The sequence below is a fragment of the Myotis davidii genome, unplaced genomic scaffold (assembly GCF_000327345.1).
Source record: "Myotis davidii unplaced genomic scaffold, ASM32734v1 scaffold292, whole genome shotgun sequence".
NCBI lineage: Eukaryota > Metazoa > Chordata > Mammalia > Chiroptera > Vespertilionidae > Myotis > Myotis davidii.
In genome coordinates, this window is record NW_006285042.1 from 4337606 (window position 1) to 4361694 (window position 24089).

General features: G+C 35.8%; 1 protein-coding gene across 3 annotated transcripts in view; it reads left to right on the top strand.

Annotated features, from left to right (window-relative positions):
* Nucleotides 1-24089, top strand: part of UTRN (utrophin) — a 461667-nt gene that overhangs the window by 304379 nt on the left and 133199 nt on the right. For all 3 annotated transcript variants that reach the window (XM_015558521.1, XM_006755401.2, XM_015558522.1), the window contains 2 exons: nt 7027-7199; nt 19587-19743. In XM_015558521.1, coding sequence (XP_015414007.1) covers nt 7027-7199; nt 19587-19743 — 330 coding nt within the window. The remainder of the gene's footprint in view (nt 1-7026; nt 7200-19586; nt 19744-24089) is intronic.

The following is a 24089-nucleotide window of genomic DNA, read 5'->3' on the forward strand; positions in this document are numbered from 1 at the left end:
CATTTATGGCAGCTGGTAACAGCAGGTGACAAACTTTATGGCCATAAAGAGGCCTGGTAGCTTGGTTTGCATGGATTTGTCTGTTTCTTCCTAAAAAGGTATAGGGTATATGTTACATGAATAATTCATTACTGAGAACCCCTGAGAGGCAGTAATTGTGGGCAATAGTTGGACTTTTGTATTGTAATTGCTGCTGATAGTCTTAAAAGCCCAGGTCAGATACCAGAGGTTAGGAACCTGCCTCCGCCTTTTGGCCATTTTATTGACAAAGTGACAAGTTCTGGTCCTATGAGTCTGTTTCCTCTTTTAAACCTGAAGCTTTAATGTCTGCGTACTTCTTATTCTTAGTCGTATTGACAGTGAAAGTGGTCTGCTGGTTTATTCCTATCAAAGCCTTGATTTGTGGTGGGTTTTTTTTGAGACAAAGAGCCAATTTAGAGCAACCATCCTGCTGCAATTCACAGCCTGAAGTTCTCCTCACATGTTTATTTTTGTGTTAGACGCCGTTATGAAAATCTATGTGAAACCTAATCTTTTTGCCATATTTCATTTGTAGGAGGTTGTCAAACATGAATGTATTTTTCTTCAACTCAAGTATTAAAAAAAAATCTTTTGTGTATTTTCACAAAAGCCGTCTCATACATTTAGCCCTTGCTACAATGATTCATTGCCAGGAAAGCTGGTATTATAGAAGGCTACCAGTGCCTGACACCTCCCAAATTCAGCTGCCTGCCTTCCCCCACTCTGAAAGCAGTAATGCCATTTCTAGGGAAAGGCCAAGCTCACTGCTGTCATGCAAAAGCCACATGATACCCTTAGAAGCTGAACAATAGTCCTGTCTTTTCCTATATTAGTGATCTGCTTCCAAAGAGAATTCTAACATCAGTGATTTCATACTTTTCTCTTCATATCAGCAGTTGTAATTCTTCAGTCTGGTGGTTGTCATAGCATAAAGGTAATTTGGCTGTATTCTTAAAGCCATTTCAGGCTTTACGAAAACTAGGGTCCAAGGTTGGCATAGTGTTGGGTCTTCCAATGATGGTTAATCTGCTAAGTTGTAGACTGGTCGATCATCAAAAACCCCAGAAGACAGCAGACCTTCAGCCTAACTTCTAGAGAGAAGTTTCTTTGTGAGGTAAATTCTGGTTGCTATTATTTAATTTTAGAGAACTCCAGGGGCGTTGTGATTTATATTGGGTATTTGTTCATAAATGAATATATGGCACATGATTGAGAGTCAAGTTAATTCTCTAGTCCCAAAACGTGTGACACATGGATTGTGATTTGGTAGCATAGACAGGAAGGGCAGGTTGCACTTGATACTCAGTCTTAATCTCCTAGCACCAGAAAAAGCAATGCTGGGAGTCCTTGAGGTCCAGGAGTCAGGAAATGTTCTCTGCTGTTTCCTCAGGGTGACAGCTCACCAAGGATCAGGAAACCCCAATTGATAGGAACCATGTGTTACCCAGAGTGGTCCTAAAGGGGAGGTTGAGACAAACTTCTCACCAGAAGAGGATGACCTTGTGACAAGATGTACCTGCCAGCAAGCAGGTCCTAGTCACCTAACCAAGTGGTGAGGGGTGAGCAAAGGACAGTGTATCCAGGTTGAAGAGTTGACTTGACACAGAAAGCTGGTCCACCAACGCGCCTCTCTGAAATCCAGCCTGTGAGTTGGTTTATTGCCATCTGACTTGAACGAATTAAGTTTCTGCTTGAAACTACTTCATAAAGGAAGTATCTGACGGCTTCAGTGGCTGTTAATATACTGTCATACTTCAGCCATTGGCATTGTGTACATTCCCATTTATTTAGTAGTCAAAGAAGATAGAGTAATGGACAATTTTAGCTCAGTAACATTTTGAGTGACTGTTGCCTTTTATTAATTTATGCGGTTCTGCTACTAGATGATTAATGATAATGGTGGTTCTTTAAGGGTGTGCGTGTGTGTCTGAATCCGAGTATCACTCTTTTTGTGAAAAGATGTTTCCCATAGTGACAACACAGAAAGAAACCACTCAGTACAAAATTTCCTTCAAGGCATTTACCTCCTTTATGATAACTAACTTAAAATTATACTTTGAAGCTATATTTTACTGCTCAACTTGTAATATTTAAATGTGTCCTTGAAGACACTGTAAGTTTCCAATTTCAGGGCTTATTCATTCATTCAGTGTTTAGTAAATATTTGTGAAGTGGCACTGGGCTGAGTTCAGGGATGGAGTGGAGAACAGAGAGACTTCCCAAACTCACTGAGCTTCCAGCCTGGTGGGAGAACTCAGACATTAAATAAGGAAGTTTTTTAGTACAGATAGGTGATTTAGCAAAGTAAAGGGAGTTATAAGAATACAGGTAGCCCCAGTTTAATTGGGGTGTGGTGAAGTCTTTCCTGAAGAAATTACATTTAAGCTGGGACTTAAGAGATGAGTTTAAAATAAGGAAATAACTGAGATTGTGTGTGTGTGTGTGTGTGTGTGTGTGTGTGTGTGTGTTGGGGGAAGAAATTGAGAGCTTTCTGGGCAATAAGAACTCCTTTACACAGGTGAGGCATAGAGGAGCGGGTGCCCCACGAATGTAGATTTAAACATTTAACATGAAGAATCCTTGACTAGGTTTTCAGGCCTGTTCAGTTTTGAATATACGATCTGGTTTTGATAATTAAGGTGGGGCAATAGTTTGCCACATGAAACATTTAATAACTTGTGTTTGTATGCAGAGTAGACCTGATATATAAAGTGCACCTTGGAAGGAAAGCTGCTGTATTTTAATTCACTAGTATTTTAGTGTGTTTTAGTAACAATTGGTATAGAGTCAAGAATTTGGAACTCTTTGCTGTGAAAAATATTTTTGTCAATAGCAGTGTTTGCTATGCTGGAATTTAAAATGTAATTTGTTTATTTATTGATTATTTGTCATTGCAAGTTGGCTTGTTCAAATTATCTTTAAAGTGCAGTTAATTGTAAGCTTGTTCCACTTAGTAATTTAAATTTTTTTTCTGCCCTGTTGTCTAACATATATTTATAATCACAGGAAATGGGAAAAACAATACTGGTATTGATTTCTTAATAAATGCTACTGCAGACCAAGTGGCAATTTCATAATTCTTAATAGAGTGGTTAAAACCCATGAGATTAATTGTTGAAAGAAAATGTAGCTTATCAATTATTGATTGGATAATTCATTGAAGCAAATAAATTAATTTTAATTATAAATTGACTAATTAACTGCAATAACTCACCAGCAGCCTTAGAAACTGTCTCAAAGTATATTTACATATCACTAATGATCCTTGATGATATTATCTGATTGTTGTATTATTTTTTAGGTAATACCTATTTTTTTAATGTTATAATTCCTTGTTTTCAAAACCTAAAACTCTGGCCATAATCCTTCTGATTCCTGATCAACAGTCCTAACTGTTTCTGAAGTCTGGTCTTATTCTACAAGGAACAGTAGACTTCCTTTCCCTGAGTGGTTAGCGTTGTTGATCTAGCCTGCGCCTTGGGATACAGTCGGGAAGTTGTTGACCTTACTTCTTCACCTTCAGGAAAGGGGTCAGGACTCCATCAGGGAAAACATTGCTGTGTCCGTGTAGGGTTAGGTAAATATGCCATGCAAAAATAAACCAAAATTATGTCAACAAGGCCCGGAGAGGATGAATCCATTCTATTACCAACTTAGTTGTTGAAGTCTTCCTGGTGGTACTCTCTAAGTCTGTTTCCTGTCGGAGGGTTCAAGCAGTCCTTTTTATCATAATCTAAAGAAATAGTTTTGCTTACATAATTAGGACCACTACTTGATTAGAGGACATTTTAAAGAAGTAAAATGTATGTGATACACATTATGATGTGTTTTCTTACAATACGTCTATGGGTTGTATCATTAAAGATATGTCAGGTTAAGGGCAAAATTGGTATTAAAATATCAATGATTAAAGAAGTGAGCAAGTACATCAATGTTTTCCTTTATTTGTGAATTTGTTTTGTCCTGGGTAGTGGGTGTTGTATTCAGAAAGACTAACTGTTGATCAGTGAGCTTTTGTAATTGTCTTCTGGAAGATTCTTCAGAAATGGTGCATTTTAGGCTTTTGATGGTGCTTTGACTTAGAGAAAAGCATTAGTCCTTTAATTCTAAACTCCTGTTTACATTGTTTGAAGATAGGTTTCAAGCCTCACAAGTGAATCTTTAAAATACTTCTTCTGCTCTCAAGTGTTAGTTCAATGGCTTGGATACCTTGCTGTGGCCCCTCTGTGCACATGACTGGCTTATGTTAAATGATTGGAAGAACATTGCTTTGTGCTTCTAGGTGGATTGCATTCCCATAACTAATTATCAGTAACCATTTCGTGCTGTGTAATGTTCAGAAAGGCTTTCAGGGGACAGAGGTAAGTCTTTCTAGAGAAAGCCTCCCAGCTGAGCAGTGAGAGTAAACCCTACTTCTTGGAAACTTTAATTTACTTTAGCATTTGATGCTACATCAGGGTCATAATCTGACAGCCTCACATGCTGGCATCTTGATTTTAAAACGCCAGTGAATCATTGCACAGTGATCTGTGAAGGAGCATGATTCATTAATTGCTTGTTATTCTAAATTTCCAGTGAAAAGCTTAGGCAGGACTTTGCAATGCAGGCTTCTAAATAATTTTAAGTTTCCCTTGTTAAAATTTTTAAATGAAGACATGAAACAAAATTATTACTATATTCCATTATAATTCTTTAATTATCTGATTTTTTTGGTGGGGCTAGAGTGGCTGATATGCCAATCAGTCAAGATGAACTTATTCATACATTCATTCATGCATTTATGCATCTTATGTGTTTATACATAAATATTCCTAGGATACATAATTTCTGTCTGTCTTCTATCTATCATCTATCTGTCTGTCTATCTATCTATCTATCTATCTACCTACCTACCTACCTACCTATGTGTTATCTCTTTGTATCTTTTCATTTTAGGCTCAGAGACTGTGAAGGATACAGAAGACATTAAGATAGTTTTCTGCCTTTAGGTCCTGTTGATATATTTGTCCAAGTAAATATGCCATCACATGTTAAATTAAAACACACACACACACACAACAACAACAACAACAACAATGTATGCTGATTTCCTTTTCTTTGATCACTTTTTGGATGTTGATTTTCTTCCTAACTTTTGATGAACACTAACATCATCATTGATCCTTTTCTACAGAAATTATACTATTTTGACTTATTGCTTACAGTTTTTTAAATGTATGTGTGTGCAATGATATAGAAGTACATATGCTGATTTAAACACAAACTTTAAAATTAACATAACATATAGTTTTGCATCCTCCATTTTTAAACTTGATTATTATATCACCATTAATGTGTTATAATAGTTTCCACTTTTTCCCATTTTTATTGAGAAATAATTGACATACATCTTTGTATAAGTTTAAGGTATACAGAATCATGGTTTGAATTACTGATATTGTGAAGTGATTACCACAATTAGTTAAGCTAACATCTGTCTTCTTATATAGATACAATGAAAAGAAATGAAAAGAAAAAAAGGAAAAAGTCTTTTTGTGATGAGAACTGTTAGCATTTACTCTCTTAACATTTCTATATGTCATATAACAATGTTAACTGTAGTCATCATGTTGTATGTTGCATACCTAGTACTTAGTTATCTTATAACTGGAAGCTTGTACCCTTTGACTATCTTCCTCCAATTTCTCCTCTCCCCACTCTCACCTTTGGTAATGGCAAAAAGTCTGATTTTTCTCTGAGTTTGTTTGTTTTAGATTCCAAATGAGATTGTACAGTATGTGTCTTTCTCTGTCTGACTTCTTTCACTTATAATAGTGCCTTCAGGGTCTATCCATGTTGTCACAAATGGTAGGATTTCTTCATTTTTTATGGATAGAAAACATTCCCACATATATATCTCACAACTAGTTTATGCATTCCTCCACCGATGGACACCTAGGTTTTACCCATGTCTTGGCTATTGTAAATAATGTTGCTATGAACACAGGGGTACAGATACAATTTTGAATTAGTGTTTTCATATCTTCTGAATATATATTCCCAGAAGTGGGAGTGCTTGATAGTTTCCACTTTCTTTTCAGTTTTAAAACAATCAATGTAATAGATGTGTTTATACATAAATATTCCTAGGATACATAATTTCAACAGATTTTTTAAATTATATTTTTATTGATTTCAGAGAGGCAGGGAGAGGGAGAGAGAGATAGAAAGATCAATGATGAGAGAGAATCATTGATTGGCTGCTTCCTGCATGCCCTGCACTGGGGACTGAGCCTGCAACCCAGGCATGTGCCCTGACCGGGAATCGAACTGTAACCTCCTGGTTCATAAGTCAGTGCTCAACTACCAGCTGGGCAATTTCAACAGTTTTAAGGTTTTTTGATCCATATTGACAAAATGCTTCTTCAAAGTCTTAACAAATTTTTATTATTAATTTATAATAATTTTTTTATTTTATTTAAACTACACTAAAATTTACTTTATAAAAATAAACAAAATATTATCTATTTAATAGGAGAAATATTACTTTACAATTAGTTTTTATTTCCTAAACAGAACATTTTTATGAAAATGTTCTTTAAAAATTGTAGAAATAAACTTTATTAGATTGAAAGAATAAACAATTAATAAATTTGTAGAAAACCAGCAATTAAAAGGATGTAACATCCAGCAACCTTTGTAAAACTTCATATTTTGAGGGGAGTTTTACCCATATATAAAGGGGATAAATAATTTGATTGAATAGGACTAGCTCATGAAATTAAGATTATAATGTATTTTATTTTTAAGAACTTCGGAATCAAGGTATTGAAGATTTAAAGATTATTATTTTTAATGTAAGAATTGTGGAAACACTTGAATTTGTTATCATTTAAGATGAAATTATTTTTTCTTTAAAAAATACACCTCATCTATGAAATATAAGATAAAACTCTGTATAGCAATCCCAAGTAATGATGACACTAATACGTAACATTTTCATTATCTCTGCTTTTCTATCTTTAGGACATCCAGGCGGAAATTGATGCCCACAATGACATATTTAAAAGTATTGATGGGAACAGGCAGAAAATGGTAAAAGCACTGGGAAATTCCGAAGAGGCTACTATGCTTCAACATCGACTCGATGATATGAACCAAAGGTGGAATGACTTGAAAGCAAAGTCTGCTAGCATCAGGTCAGAATAATCAATGTCAGAACACAACTAATGGGGGAGGGGGTTTCATGACTCTTGTATATAAGACAGAGAACCAGCTACTTCCCCAGAAATACCCTAAGATTTAAATGAAAGACTATTTTTTTAAAGTCCCAGTTTTAGTTCCATCAGTGTCCCGTGCCCTTTGCCATCTGTTCTTGATTATTCACAATATATTTGCATATATTCAACCTAATGATACCAATTATAATGTTACCTACACCTGATAATTTTTGTTTACCTTAGGCAAGTACTATGTTAGGATCTTTGCAAACATTACTTTTTTCAGTACTCAAAAAATTCTAGTAAGGTCAATAGTAAAATTCTTTCTTAATATGAAGAAGCAGGCTTAATGAATGTGAGGAACTCGCCAAGAATTTGAACTAACAAGTGCCAAGCCAGGATTTGAATCTAGACCTTTTGGACTGTTGGCAATGAACATGTTTTGCCTCATCATGCTATTTGTATATCCAATTTGAAGATGTTTTATAGAAATTAAATATTGCTTATGGACACTAAAATGGAAAATTGATGATTCATGTCTGCATTTGCAGAGAGTAAAATTAAATAAAGATGAATCTGAGGACCAGAATGCTGACTAGGAAAGGACCTTGGGCAAATACTTCTGTGACAAGTATTATTGTTATTGAGAGTCAAGAATATTTTAGAATTATATTTAATAGATGGTGAATATAAGTTTAGAAGAAACTGAGATCATGTAACTGAGCAAACATCCAAAAACAAATGTTGGGGAAAGACCAAGATCTTGCACCTGGTTCAGTTTCTTTTAAAGTTCAGAAACTGTATGATTTATGGAAAAATGTACAACCTTAAACCAAATATCTTGAGTTTGACTTTTTAAATTAACTTATTGACCTTGAACAAGTCACTTAGTCTCCCTGAGCCTTAGTTTTTAAATTCATAAAATATAACTATTTAATTTGTATGATTGCTGTGAAGATTGAATAGGATAATCTGATAGGTCCTTAATCTATGTGAAGCCTGTTCAATGTAGTTATTATTATTTTTTTTTACATAAAGATGCTCAGTGATTTCATAAAACTAGCATACAAAGACTAGAAATCTTCAATGATTATTATTGTGAAATAATTTTTAAAAGTTTTTTTTTCTGAAGAGATGTCCAAAGGCTTTTATTCTTCTGGGGCTCATTGGGGAAGATTTGCACTTCATTTTATACTTAAAGAAGGGGGTCATGTATCATGGCTATGAAAGCCTCAGTATAAAGATCTCATTGAAAATCATGTCAGTATCAGCCAACTATTTTTAATAAGAGGGAGATTATGGAATGTTGTACAGTGTACTATGCTTGTTGAAGATTGAGTTTTCAACTGGCCAAATCCCATTTGGTTGCACCTTTCTGTTCCCCATAAATAGAAATGAGTGAAAAGTTTTAGAATGTTAACACAGTGACAAGCATTCACTGAGGTTCTATCAAAACCAACATCTAGAGCAGTGATGGCGAACCTTTTGAGCTCGGCGTGTCAGCATTTTGAAAAACCCTAACTTAACTCTGGCGCCGTGTCACATATAGAAATTTTTTGATATTTGCAACCATAGTAAAACAAAGATTTATATTTTTGATATTTATTTTATATATTTAAATGCCATTTAACAAAGAAAAATCAACCAAAAAAATGAGTTCGCATGTCACCTCTGACACGCGTGTCATAGGGTGTCATAGGTTCGCCATCACTGATCAGCCTGGTATGAGCTAAAAATCACAGGAATGGCGCTGGTGACAATTGTGCATGCGGTGCTGGACCTTTGAGAGTCTGGAGGATGAGTTCTTTAAAAAGGAAAACTTAATGAAGACTACATCTGTTTAAACAGACCAAGTGGAAAACTAAAGACAAAAAAAATCTTTGGCATTTCATGGATGTTATTGCCTAAGCCCATTGATTCATGGAAAGAAATACCTTAAAAACTTTAGTTGCAATATTATCTTATGCATAACTTAAAGTTTATTCTCCCATCTTCTAGCTGGGAAAATAAACTTTTTCCAGTGGACTTCTGCATCTTGATAGATCATTCCAGTAAAGTGTGTTATTAATGTGATGAACGAAAACGATTTTTACCTTTATTACCTTTACCCACTTTTGGAGATTTAGGCATTTATTCAAGCATTTAATGAGAACTTACTTCTATATTTAAGGCATTGCTAATCATAAATAAGATATGGCCCCTGCCCCAGAGGGTTCACAGTTCTGTCCAAGTTCAGATGGACCCAAAGGAGGGAATGATTACTTTCATTTCAGTTGGTCATCAAAGGCTTCATAAAAGAAGAAATTTCTAAGTTGAACTTTGAAAGATGCATAGTTATTCCTCAGATGGACTGGAGAAGGGCTTCTAAGCAGGAAGCTTGAAATAACATTGTGTTTTCATGGAGTAGTTAAAAAGTTCAGTCTGGCTAAGAATATTTTGCCATTGGTATAGAGAGGACAGATTGTGGCTAGAGAAAAAGGTAGAGAGAGAGGCAAGACATAAATTGTAGAATACCTATGTGTACCACATTGTATTCCTTTGGTGATGGCATCTGAACATAATTAGATTTGAGTTTGTCATGATCCCTCCCACACAATTATGAGGATGTATTAGATAAGCACAGTTCTAAAGACAGGGAGACTTGTTACTTAATTTATGTTGTTGAGGCACTGGCGGGACACCTAGAAACAAATAACCAGTAGCCATTGGGTGGAGACCTCTTTAAAAGAGAACTGTAGGCCAAATAGATGGTGGGATGGGGAGTATCCAGGCAGAGGTGGCAGGTAAGCACTGTGAGTAGGCAAGAGGATGCCAGTGGAAGAGGGTGCAGCACAGAGTCCCAGGAAACCCAGGTGCATAAGGAATAGGGGAAGGAAAGGAAACCAGAAAAGAACCTGATAAGTGGCTGTCCTTGAGGAAGTAAGAGAACCTGGAGAGTATTGTCAAGAGCCAAGAGGAGGGAGTTTCCGAAAGAAGGGCTTAGTTAATAGTGCTGGCTGCTTGGAGAAGTCGAGTAAAGTCAGGGCTGCGGAGTCCAGCTATAATTAGAAGGGCTTTGATGACTTTGCCAGGATCATTTTGTGATTGAGGCAAAAATCTGATTGCAGAGGACTAACGAGTCAGAATGGGAAGTGAGGCACTGGAAATAGAACTGAGTCTACACAGTCTCATGTTCTCAAGTAACTGCCCTGAAGGGAAGGGGGGGTGAGAGAACATATGGCTATAACTATATTATTACCCATAACAGTATCATGAGTCTATAACAGCTGGCAGGCTCCATCTATATCTAGATTGACCTTTCTCTGCTTTCATATAGATTAGATATGTTCAAAGTAATGAGTGATATAGTCTTCATTTTTATCTTCAAAAAATGGACAAAATAAATTTTATGAATATATTCATCATTACTTAGACATTTAAAAAAGATAAAATGGTTTATTATTCTCAGTAGTGGGCCCTCATATGGGAAGCATACCTCAGAGAGAAGTGGTAGAGGATAGTGTTTCTAATGTTTTACTCCAGAGCTAGACTGCCTGGATTTAAACACTGGCTTTGCCACTTATCAGCGGTGGCCCCATGGGCAGGTTACTTAGCCTATTATTAGTCTCATTGATCACAATTCTGTTTGGCACTGATCAGCTCCTAGGACATAGAAATTTTCTCTACTCCATCTTTTTCTACCTTTATTTACTAGGAATTTCTGAGCAGGTCCCCAACAAGGCTGGATTCTGAACAAATATGAACCAAAAGTATGGCTAATCCTATATAATAAAAGCCTAATATGCTAAGTTTCTGGTCATCCAGTCATCCGTTCAACCAATCAAAGCGTAATGTGCTAATGATATGCTAAGGCCGCTCAGCCACTCGCTATGACGTGCACTGACCACCAGGGGCCAGGCACTCCAACTGGTAGGTTAGCTTGCTGCTGGGGGATGGCGAGATGGGCCAGACATGCCCTGGAACCCTCTTTCAGTCCCACCCCGGCCCCGATCATGCACCGGTGGGGTCCCTCAGCCTGGTCTGTAATCCAGGACCCCTTGGGGATGTTGGAGAGCCGGTTTCAGCCCAATCCTGCAGGCCAGGACGGGGGACCCCACTGGTACATGAATTTGTGCACCAGGTCTCTAGTAGGAATAACAGTGTCATGTGAATTGCTGAGGTTGAGGATAGAGCTTAGCGTAAGAGGTAAATGGGGCTGTTCACTGAACCCCACAATGAGGTGGAAATTACTAGCAGTTACAATTCAAGGTGGTTTCCAGAGTGCAACTCCCTACATGGAAGAATTGAAAGAACTCAGAATCTACAGACCTGTTATCAGGAGTTAAGGGTGGCAGAGCTAAGCACACCCAGTAATCCCCAGATTTAAAGATCAGATTCCTCATTCTACCTCTCCAGGGAATGAGGGAATAAAGGGGCAGAGAAGAGGCCAGAAGTGTGCTTAGTGAGAAAATCCCTACCCAAGGCAGGAAGTATTCTTCTCATTGGCAAATATGCAGAAACAGCCTATCTCCCAGACACCTGCCTCCTTCGGTCCTTACTGAAAATGATGCCTGTTAAGCACTGATTTTCTGCTTCTCTGTTCTTTTCTCTCATTCCTTTATATATATATATTGATTTCATAGAGGAAGGGAGGGGGAGAGAGAAATAGAAACATCAATGCTGAGAGAAAAATCATTAATTGGCTGCCTCCTGCACATCCCATACTGAGGATCAAGTCCACAACCCTGGCATGTGTCCTGACTGGGAATCAAACCATGATCTCCTGGTTCATAAGTCAACACTTAACCACTGAGCTATGCTGGCCGGGCTTTTTGCTCATTCCTTTAAAGAAAAGTCTACCCTTAACACTGACTTCTCTTGTGAACAAAATCTCCTATGCCTTTAATATTTCTGTAAGTTCTCCCACCACTTTTCTTTATAATTGAAAACTGGCTTTCCCCCTAATTGCCTGGTTTACTTAAATTTAATTAAATTTAAGTTTAATGTGTCCATTTTCCTCACCTGGCAGCCATTGGGAATAATCTGCATATTTAGCAACTGGTATGGATACCAATCAGAATGCCAGCCAAAGACTTCTAGTATGGCACCCGCAGAACACTGGCTGAACAGGAGTCCTGCCACACAGCTGGTAGCAGGGAGAGGTGGCACCCTCTTCACTGTTTCCAAAGCATTGCTTCTCCATCTGTCAACAGCTTCTCCTTAGAAGTGAATACATCCATTAGTCTACCCTCTCACCACCTAATTCTTGCTTCCTCCTGCTCTGCTGGGCACTCTCCTACTTTCCTCATTAATTTAAGCATCTGACTTCCCTTTCCTTTCCCATCTTTTCTTCAGTTGTCATTTTGGGTGTGGATATGATAATTTTTTATATTTTCACTTCCAAGTTTCTGTTTTTACTTTAGCTATAAAAGTCTTTATCCCTATTCTGTTTCCAAGTCCCATAGACTTGGCCCTACCTAAGATTCAGTTCATGCCCCATGTCAACTTGGTGTTCCTGAGATGCTTAATCTTCAAGAGACCAAGGGCAAATTGTTCTCCAGAGCACATGTATTATTTTACTACATTCCACCTGCCCATGTGCATCTCAGTGCCACTGTTTTCCATGTTGGTTAGAGAAGAGCCCTCTGTTATAAAATCCGAATTGCTTACAGTATCATCAGTAAATCAACTCTCCCTCACGTTAAAGTTATGGATCTGATGAAGTGGGTACCTTCTTTCATTACCTTATTATATAACAGGACCACCTCTATACTATTATCCAACTTTATAGTTTTGTCCTGTATATATAATTAATCTATAATACTACAACTAGAGTTTTTAAAAATACATACACATTTTTTAATATTTTCAACTTTTGAATTCTTAGCTTTCTTGTTATTTTCCTTCTTCCTAAACCTGCCCATCTCTGTCCCCATCTTTAGTTGCTTAAATCCTTCCTTTTTTCAAACTCAATCCATTAGCCAGTTTGGATTCCATCAGAAGCCATTTCAATGATGTCAGGATCTAAAATTTCCTCTCCCCACCTTGATTTTCCATCTGCTTTTTAAATCTTTGACATTTTGATGATCACACCTTCTCTTTCTACTGCTCTGAATTCTGAATTACTTAGTGTTGTACTAGAACAGTGGTTCTCAACCTTCCTAATGCCGCGGCCCTTTAATACAGTTCCTCATGTTAAGGTGACCCCTAATTTCATTGTTACAAATTGAACATAATTAAAGCATAGTGATTAATCACAAAAACAGTATGTAATTATATATGTGTTTTCCGGTGGTCTTAGGCGACCCCTGTGAAAGGGCCGTTCAACCCCCCAAGGGGTCGTGATCCACAGGTTGAGAACCGCTGCACTAGAAAGTAAGAAATATCATTTCTTTAATTTGAGCCTTTCTACTTAGAATTGGTATTGTGATGCTGAATGGTGTTCTGTAATCTTCACCACCATGCTTATTTCTAAAAGACTTTGATTATGCTTTAGTTCCCACACTCCCTCTCTGCAGGTGGTCTTGTTTCATTATTTTCCTGGGAGTGAGGCCATCTGATAAATGCCCCTTCTGTGCGTTCTGAATTTTAAATTGTGTTTTAATTGTGATAAAGTTAATATTGTCATAGCAGGGGGCATTTGCTCTAATTTATCACATTTTTATAAAGAGAATATCTGCCAAAGATCATGATAACAGTTAATATTTATTAAACATCCATGTGCCAGACCTACATTAAGTGCTTTACAGACATTACCTCCTTGGACCATGGTGTGGTCATTGGAACTATGTAATAATATTTGGCTCAGTATCTTGGTTAATATCATAAATATTATTTTATAATCTCGTTGGATGACTATGATTAAACTTTTTAAATACTAATATCCAAGGTACCAAATATTCTTTTGTGCTAAGAACCAATACATTCAGTTGTACATTATATCTAGAACAGCGTAAGAGAAGATAGTTAATGATTTGAAACTTCAGCTAGGAGATAGGCTCTTAAGAATATTTGACAATATTTTTTCCTCCCCGGAAAAAATGTGAATTGCAAATATACCAATAAATTCAGTAATGGGAATGACATGGTTTAAATTTTTATATTACATTTATTTAATTTAGGATTATGCTAATTAAATATCTACTTATCAGCTTAGTGATGTTTAATATAGGTCCTTATTAACATATGGTTTCAAAGGCCAGTGAAATTGTCAAATCTAATGAAAACAGAGTTCAAAGACAAAATTCTATCATCCCATTCTTTTATGAGCCTCATAAAAATTCAGGGCATCTTTTAAAAAGCTGTTAGAGAATATTAACCTTTAACATTGTCATTACATCTAATGTTACCGCATTTTACAATGTCACTGACTCCACTTTTAATCTTAGGTAACTGATTTTGCTAAGCATGTTGTAAAACTACTAAAACTTCCTTTTCTCAAGTCTAATAGAAGAAAGTTCTGCTGCTCTCTTCTTTCTTTTTCTCTCTGGTTTGGTGCTGGGCCCTACGCTTTCTGCAGTGATGGAAGTGGTCTACATCAGCATTCTTCAGTAGGGCAGCCAGTAGCCACATGTGACATGTTGGCACTTGAAACATAGCTAGGGCAACTGATGAACTGAATTTCAAATTTTATTTAACTGAAATTTAATTGAAATCGCCACATGTTGTTGGTGGTGACCATATTGGAAGCCCAGCTGTAGTGTTCCTTCAGCACAGACTGAATTCTGAGGACTTCACTTTTTTTCCTAATGGGTCTTAATTCTTTCTGGGAGCAGAAATAATCTTCTTTTGATGTTACTGGTTGATTTTGTACTAACAAAGGTATTTTCTTTTATTATAACTTTAACTTGTAATCTATGAGTTATAATCATAAACTAAAAATAAACTTGATTTTTTGTGAGAATGCCAAATTGGACATCTAAATCTGTAGTCCTCACACAATAGGGGATAGTATGTCTTTGCTCCTCTTAGGTTGGGTCATATACTCTCTGGTAGACCTGCTTTCCATATGTCTACATGTCTATCTGGGAAAGAGCTTGGGCTTGAGTTTGTATTCCACAGTCTCACCATGGCTTCCTGAACACATTACTTCTTTCTCTCAGCCATAATTCTCTCCTGGAATTGGTAGGTTTCCTACTTCAGAGTGCATTTGGATTACTTGTCTTTCTGCTAACTTGACCTTTGAAGTTTCTATTTCTGAAGCAGTGTAGTACCTGATATCAGAGTGGTTGCTACATAAATTTTGTTTGTATTGAATAAATGAAAAAAAACTATTTTATTTTAATAAATGCCCCTCCTTACTCACAAAGTTTCCTTTCTTTTTCATATCTGTATACTGGGAGAAGGACTAAAAACTTATTTGAAAAAAACATTGAAAAGAAGGGGCATCTGGTGTTTTAAAATAAATATTAATACATCATTTATTCCTCTCTCTCCCCCTCCCTCCCTCCCTCCCTCCCTCCCTTTGTCATTTTTTTTCTTGGATATCAAGTACAGCATTGGGAATATAATCAATAATATTGTAATAAGTATGTAGGTATCAGATGGGTGCTAGACTTATGGTAGGGTCACTTCATAAGTTATATAAATGCCTAACCACTATGCTATATATCTGAAATTAATATGATATTTAATGTCAACTGTATTTCAAAAATAAAAATATTAAAAATAAAGTAAATGGCAGCATACACTTTACTACAGGGTGTCCCAAAAAATGTATACACACTTTGAATAATTTATTAATTCCAGTGGGTTAAATATGATAAGAAATAAACATCAATTGAGCTATCAGCTGTTGAAGTGTTTATATATATTTTGGGATAACTTGTATACTTAGGTAATTATCATTTTTATGAATCTTTACCTTCTAAAAACTTTTTGCATATTTTTATAAGTAATTTGTCATTTACAAATGTTTAGTCAGCTGTAAATTAAATTATTCAGTCTAAAAAGAGGGAATTTTTATAAAGCATATTATTTAGTAGACATCATCCTAGGTTGATAAAGACTTTCATTCAGTGAAAGTATTTATTATTTTGCCCCTGTCAGGTGACCAAAGAATGAACTGAAGCAGGTGAGAGTTAGGATAATGAGTCAATTATCTATAATGTAAGTGCCCACAGATATGTGTCAAATAAAAAAAAAATGTTGTACGTGAAGATTCTGAAAACATGATTGATGACTGGTTCTAAAGTCTTGGGGGAATGTAAGCTTTAAAGTGTCTAGAAACAAATTGAGAAAGTACAATTAACCTCATACACAAATTTAAGGTTTCTTCTTGCAAAGCATTCAACCCATTGCCCAAGAAAAAGCTTTCATCTTGTAAGATGAAAGAATTAAATTGAAACTAGAACACTGAAGGCTACTACGGAAGCATGCATTTATTTGGGCATATGGTAGCAATCCACTAAACACAGTTATAGTCCATTGGAGAACAACCAAAACAGATTTTCCAGGCAAAGATTCTGCCAGATCAGGTTGCTTTTTACTATGGAAAAAGAAAGATGCAGAGAAGTACATATACTAATGTTGACTTTTTAAATTTCAAAGTCACTTTAATATCTTTTATAAAAGTATTGTCTTCTTCTTTATAAATAGTTCTTCAGGAGCTGAGTGCCATAGATTTCCTTGATCAATTTTATTATTTCTATTCAGTGAAGAGAGTTAATTGCATTGAAAAAGGCATTTGCATGCTCTTCAATACAATGAGTGTGTAACTGGAAATCAAAGGAATGTCTGGTTTGTTATTGATTAAAGAGTTAACTACAGACATTGAAGATGCAGGATCAAATAATCTAAAATAAGAGGTCAGGGTATGTGCGTATGTGTTTTGCACACAGAGTGTCAAACACTTCTTGATTTACTGAGGACCTCTGATTTCTACTCTGGTTTATGATGGTCTTTTTAAAAAAAATTATACTTAAAAATACTGGCAAGAAATTGCATCACATCAGTCAAACGTACTTATGGCAAGAGAGGTTTTCAGTTAATATAATTGAAATAATTTAGTTCTGCTCTGTGACAGGTAAAATCATTATTTATCAGAGATAGGTAATTACATATTTGGCCTAAAATTAATCAATATGAACACAGAAAAGCTAGCACTCGAGCAGAATTGGAATCTCATTAAAGAGCAATTTTATACAGCATAGGGAATATAGTCAATAGTGTTGTAATAACTGTGCATGGTGTCAGGTGGGTAGTAGGCCTGTCAGATTGATCACTTTGTAAGGTATATAAATGTCTAAGCACTGTGTTTTACATCTGAAACTAATATAATAATGTATGTCAACTATAATTAAAAACTAACTTTTAAAAAGATAAATATGAAAAAGAGGCGACTCAAAGAAAGGAACAATTTTGTAAAGTGAGGTCAATTATAGCACCTATGGAATGAATAGAAAAGATTGTAAATGCAAGAGAATAAAATAAAATTTTTAATCATACAATTCTCACAGAACTATAAAAATACCATAAACTTCTTTCTGTATTTAAATTTTATTTTTTAAATTATTTTATACCTAGCTCTTTTGAATAAGACATATAATGTTAATTCTTTTCCTATTAGCCAGTAGACAGTGGAACTAAAAATAGATCACAGGACAATTGGCTTTTTGTATGTGACTGAATGCTGTTTCATACTATTTTAGAGAAATTTTTCTTTTAAACAATAATATTGCCCGATGAACTACAGTCATGATTTTATGAACTGGAGATGAGCTAGAGATCAATAACTTATAGTTCTGAAAAGATTATGAACTTTTTAAACAAAGAAACGATATTGTTGATCTGTTTCTGGGAGTACCACCTAATGTGATCAATGGGGAAATATCTGTTTGAATTATCTAGAACAGATAATTCAGCTTTAAGACAGAGCCTCAAGTAGATCAGATGTCCAAAAAAGGAAGTCACTGGTAGGTCTGAGGGACAGTAGTGGCCATGTCTAGTATCTCTCAGTAAAAAAGCAGCTTTGTGGAAGGGGCAATCCTAATGCCAATGTCAAGGTGAGAATTGCTGTCTGAGAGGATATGAAACCTGATCAACAGAGGTTTCTTGCACCTGGTGTTGCCCCAAATCTTTTCTCATCCTAAATGCTTAGTCTTGCAAACTATTGGGGAACAAGGCTTACGTCTGTCTCTATCAGCCTTGCCCTTTTGATCTGAAAGGTCAAGGTAATTCCATTTCACGCAGATTAGTGCTTAAGTCCACATTCACAGTCTGTCCACTGGGGTGAAGCAGGATTGACTAAATGCTGATTCCTTGAGTCTCTGCAGTTGTTTCTGATGGATCTGTCTTTTCAAATCCAGCCCATGTACTGCGGGCTGGAGACTGGATACGTGGGTTTTCTCCAAGACCCTTATGGGAACAACGAACAAATTTGTTCTTTGCATTTCTATTTTCAAAGGCCTTGGCTGTTATTGGAGCCTTCATCACATAAAAATGTATTTTCTAAACCTGGTTTTCTGATTGTGAAGTTCATAATTTAAGTATCTGAATGTACTCTTCTGTGTGAAAAATAGAAATTATTATTAAAAAAAAGACTTCCCTTAAAGCAGACTATAAACTACTACAATCAGTGATTTCTGCTCGGTTGTTTTCATTCACACTGGAAATTTGTCACTGGACATCAGTCAGCCTTAACCCAAATAATGTTCTGTCCAAGTAATGCCTTATTGTTTTCTAAGTTTTGATGTAAATGTTGGTGATGGTCTGCTTTCAGTAGTTTATTTGGTTACAAAAGAAATCAGGACATTAGCATTTTCCTTTCCTAAAAAAGTTAATTAGTTTTTGTTGGGAAGAAAAGTAATATAGGCCTATTGTAAATATTGTTGTTACAAAAATTCATAAAAAGTAGGTGTTTACTGTGTTCTTACTAGTAACCACAGCTGGTATACATCTTTCTAAACATTGTTTATACATATAATTTCTTTCTTCTCTATCCCTCTCTCCATGTATATAGATGAAATGAGAAAATATTATTCTGAATGTGCATATATACTTCACATAAACTACAGAAACTTGGTTTTACAATTTTACATTATGTTGTGCACATTCTTCTTAAAAGCCTCATGTTTACGCTTTTGTGGTATGGAGGTGTACATTATAATTTTGGTAGATAGTACCAACATGTACTCTGAATTCAAAATAACTTCCTTACAGGAAATTATATCTATAATATATATTATTAAGGAACATGGTCAATAGTATTATAATAACTATAATTTTATTATTAGTTTTTTTTGTTTTTGTTTTTTTTACAAAGAGTTGGCTTCTTTCTTAGACATGAACATTTAGTCGGTCATACAAGATTATTAGGCTAAGAGAAAGTATATACTTTTTTGGATGCATTTCAAACATCTAAATGTGGTCAGCATTGTTCCTCAACAGGGCCCATTTGGAGGCCAGTGCTGAGAAGTGGAACAGGTTGCTGATATCCCTGGAAGAACTGATCAAATGGCTGAATATGAAAGATGAAGAGCTTAAACAACAAATGCCTATTGGAGGGGATGTTCCAGCCTTACAGCTCCAGTATGATCATTGTAAAGTAAGTTGACCACATATGGTGGGTATCTTTTAAAATTAATTTTGATTTTGGTGAAATAAATACTCAAAATAAAATTCTAGATAAATATCAGTTGAACCAAGTATCACAGATTTCCCCCACCTCCACTTCTAAATTTCAGTATTTATACATTTATTTTAAATTGTATCAATTGCTTCCATTTGTTTCAAATTAATTTTTCTCTTCATATGAAAATTAATTTTTCTTCTTCTAAATATGAAGAGAAAAATGTAATGTTTAAAAAACATTACAGACATCTAAAGCATAATATTGCTTTCAGGTAATTACAAAATTTAACTTTTCAATAGTTTTAAAATATTAATATCTTATATTGGGGATGTTTTTACTATATGTTAATCTGAAATTTAAAAGTCATAGAATCATAAAGAATTACAAACTGTTTATAATAAATGAAAGTGAAAAAATAAGGACTTGAAGTAGTAAGAAAATAGAATGGACTTAGGTCTTATAGCAAATGGTAGTAGTATTTAAGATCATTTTATGTTTTCTTTTTCTGAAGTTAGATCTTTTTTTTGAGTTACATTTTCATTCTGCTCACAGAAATTGTCTCTATGCAAATTTGTACTTCTACACTGATAAGCAGTTATGCTAAAATGTTATCAACTGACAGATTAATTCTTAGATCCTTGTATTAAGTTCTTTGCCTTATTAACTTTTTATTCATTTATTTATTCCTTCATACTAATTACTCATATTACATATCGGCTTGTTCTACTATATATTTTATTCTCTTCACATGCAATGCAAGTTCTCATTCTAAATATGTACATTTTAATGTGATGTCAGAATGCTGTTCCCATTTAAAAAATGACAAACACCAACACATGTATCTTTAAAGGAAGGTGTCATCTATGTAATATATTGCTTCAATGCAAAATGATAAGACCATGAGATTTATTTTATTTTGAACCCTTCTGATGAGGTTATTCAAATGACCATTTGGGCAAACTTTCTCTTTCTACTTAAAAAGAGAATATGATAGAGAAATAACTCAAACTTGAATTAGTTATTTCTGAAATTTTCCATTTAATATTTTCAAACTGCAGTTGACTCCAGTTAAAGTGAAACACTGGAAAGTGAAACAGTGGATAAGGGAGGACTGCTGTAATGGTTTTATAAGGGTGGGGACTGATTGAACATGCTTCCTTGCTGATGGGAATGATTCTGTAAAGTGGGAAAAGTCAGTGACGCAGGGGGGGAGGGTACCATCCAGGAACAGTGACGGGTGGATCCAATGTACAAGTGGAGCAGTTTGTTTTAGGTAAAAGGGCAAGGATTTCATCCATTTTAACAGGTAACTGTCTGAATTACTTTATTTTGAACCACACAACACTATTTAGAGAAGTAGAATTAATTTGACATAATCTCTCAATGCCAAATTAGAACATCTAGAGATTATGAGCTGAATGGGTTTCACTTCGTTTTCATACCAATGTGACTATTAAGTTATGTGGGGCCGTTCATCAGAACTCTAACACCCTTTCTCCAATAGAGTGCATGATTGAGTTTAGAAAAGGAAACCACTAAGAATCATTGAAAGTGTATGGTTCAGGTAAAATTTCTTGTTGGTTTGTCCATTCCCTTAGGAATCTTCTGACCTTTGTTTAACCCAATGTAATTCTTATATTCAAATCTCATAAGAGTCAGGACATTAGGGCCTTAAACTGAATTACCAAGATACACAAGCAAACTTGCTTATTAAAATGATGAACTTGAACATTATCTTTAAAATAGCAACACCTCACCATAAAATTTAATGTGTGTGGGTGTGTGCGTTTCCCCTGGTAAAGCAATCTGGGACTCCTCCTGCAAACCTGTAACTTCAAGGTCTTGCTGGTTATGAGGCTAGTTAATATGAGAAATTCACCTCTTGGTAAAATTGCTTAAAATTAATTTCCAAGTCCCCCTCCTACTTTGCTACCTATGTTGACTTCCTTCTCATCAAACATGAAATGCATGGCCCCATAAAGTTAGTAAAGAGAAGTAGCAGTTCTCTAAGTGAGCCTGCACCTACCTGCCATACTCCCATTTAGTTGTGTGCAGTCTAGTCTGTCACCTGAACCTGATAGGTATAATTGGATCCTCACCTCAAAGGGTTTATCCAAGTCTAGAGGGAGAATCAAAGTAGTCTAATGGCTACAGCCAATTCCTAACAAACTGCCTCTGAACATATTTAGCCCAGAGACAATTTCATTTATCTCAGTTTATTTCTTTATTCAGGAAACTTCTGTGTTACACCTGATGTTTGCCAGATACATTGCTAGATACTGGGCATGCATCAGTTTATGACTGTTCTTGCTGTCACAGATGTCACCCTCTAGCCACAGAGATACGTTTGAAAAAAAGTAATGACAGTAGTTATCAAAAGCTCTGTAATGTGAGCATGAACACAAGCCAGGGAGGCACAGATGAGTCGTGATTATTTGTACTTGGGAAGATTGGGTAGGGCTCCATAAAGCAAGAGGCCTTTGAGCTAGAAAGACACTGTGGAATAAGAATACACTACAGATTTTTACAAAATCTTCTGGCAGAAAAATCCTCCAAATTTGCCACGGTATGAATTGGAGTATGCAATAGAGGTGTTGCTCATCTCCCTTTTTGATTACATGTAGAATAAGACTGAACATATCATCTGGATAAACAAATACATTTATGCATGCATGTATTTTCAAAATGGAAGAAATAATATTGTTTTATTACTATAAGAAGCTGGAAGTTTTCTATCTTAGTTTTAGCATTCATACTTAGTATTCTGATTGAGGCATCATTTTTTTATGCCAATAGAATGGAACCAAAATAAATTTATATATTATATATTCATTTAGGGACATTGACCAAAATTTCTAAAGCACTGTGAAGGGAGATTTTAAAAAAACATTTCATCTGCATACCAATGAAAAATAAGCCTGTTTTCTTCCCCTTTCTCATGTGGTTTTATTAGTGCTATGGAATTTAATGACTCTTCAGCCCCTTTTTTGCTGTCGTTTTATGACTTCAGATCCATATATGCTGATTTAGCTTTGAAAGCAACTTAGGGGAAAAAGGAAATTGCATTCTAACAGATTCTCCTTACGTTGATATCAATTTTTTTCCTGCTTATATTCTTCAATGAACAGTGCTTTTGTGAAACCTAAAGCTAAGGAAGCCTGATGTACCAGCAACATTTCTGTTCTAGGTCAGATGCCTTGCGTCTAGGGGACAGCTTCATGGGTGTGTTCCATGCAATCAAGGTCATGCAGGGCTTTGCTCTTAGAAGGGCCCTGCACTTGGCTTCCTGCTCTGCTGCCTCCATCTTTAAATTCTGAGTACTATTGGGCCAGGCACCCGTGATTACACTTCTCACAGGGCTCTGCAGATTATATAGCCAGCCCTGCTTGCATCGAGATGGAAAACATTAATGTCTATGTTTTGGTATATATAAACCAACACTTTTACAATAATGAAAGCCTCTTAACAATTACTTTATGCACCCTCTTTCTCCTCCAGTAAGTAAGCCATCCTGAGCCCCTTACATGCCCCTCATTGTGACTTGTGATATCTGCTTGTTATTGTCAGTTGGGTTGTGATTAGTGGTTTCTTTTCGGTCCTCCCTTTCCTGTTGACTCACTCACTGTACTTCTGTTCTGTCTCTTTACTTGACTTTGAGGTCACTGCTCTTTCCTCATATTCTTCCCACCTCACTGGTAGCTCTTTCTCAGTCTCTTTTACTGGTTCCTCCTTTCCTCCTCCGCCCCTAAAATAGGGATACACCAGGGGTCAGGCTGTGCCAACTTCATTTCTGAACTCATCTGGCCTCCTGGTTTCCACAACATCTATATGCCAACCGTTCCCAAATTTATATCTGTTCACGTGCATCTCTACTTGGTGGTCTGATAGACATCTCCAACTTGAAATGTCCATACTGAATTCCTGACCTTGCCCCTCAAATTTCTTCTATCCAGTCTTCCCGATTTCAGCGGATAGACTTCTGTTCCAGTTGTTAGGTAAAAAATAATAATTACTTCAATATTGTCTTTCATATTCAGGTTGTTGGGAAATCTTGGTTCTATGTTCAAAATATAGAATCTGAATCTGACTGCCTATAACAAGTTCTTTGTAGCTACAGTTATCAGTCTGTGTGTATGTTTTTGTTGTTTTAGTATAACAGTCAGGGTATTCCCATTTAAATAAATCAGAAGTCTTTGGTGGCTCTCTAATTCAGAATAAAAGCCACAGTCCTCAAAATTTTTTTTTTATAATATATATTTTTATTGATTTCAGAGAGGAAGGGAGGGGAGAGAGAGAGAGAGAGAGAGAGAGAGAGAGAG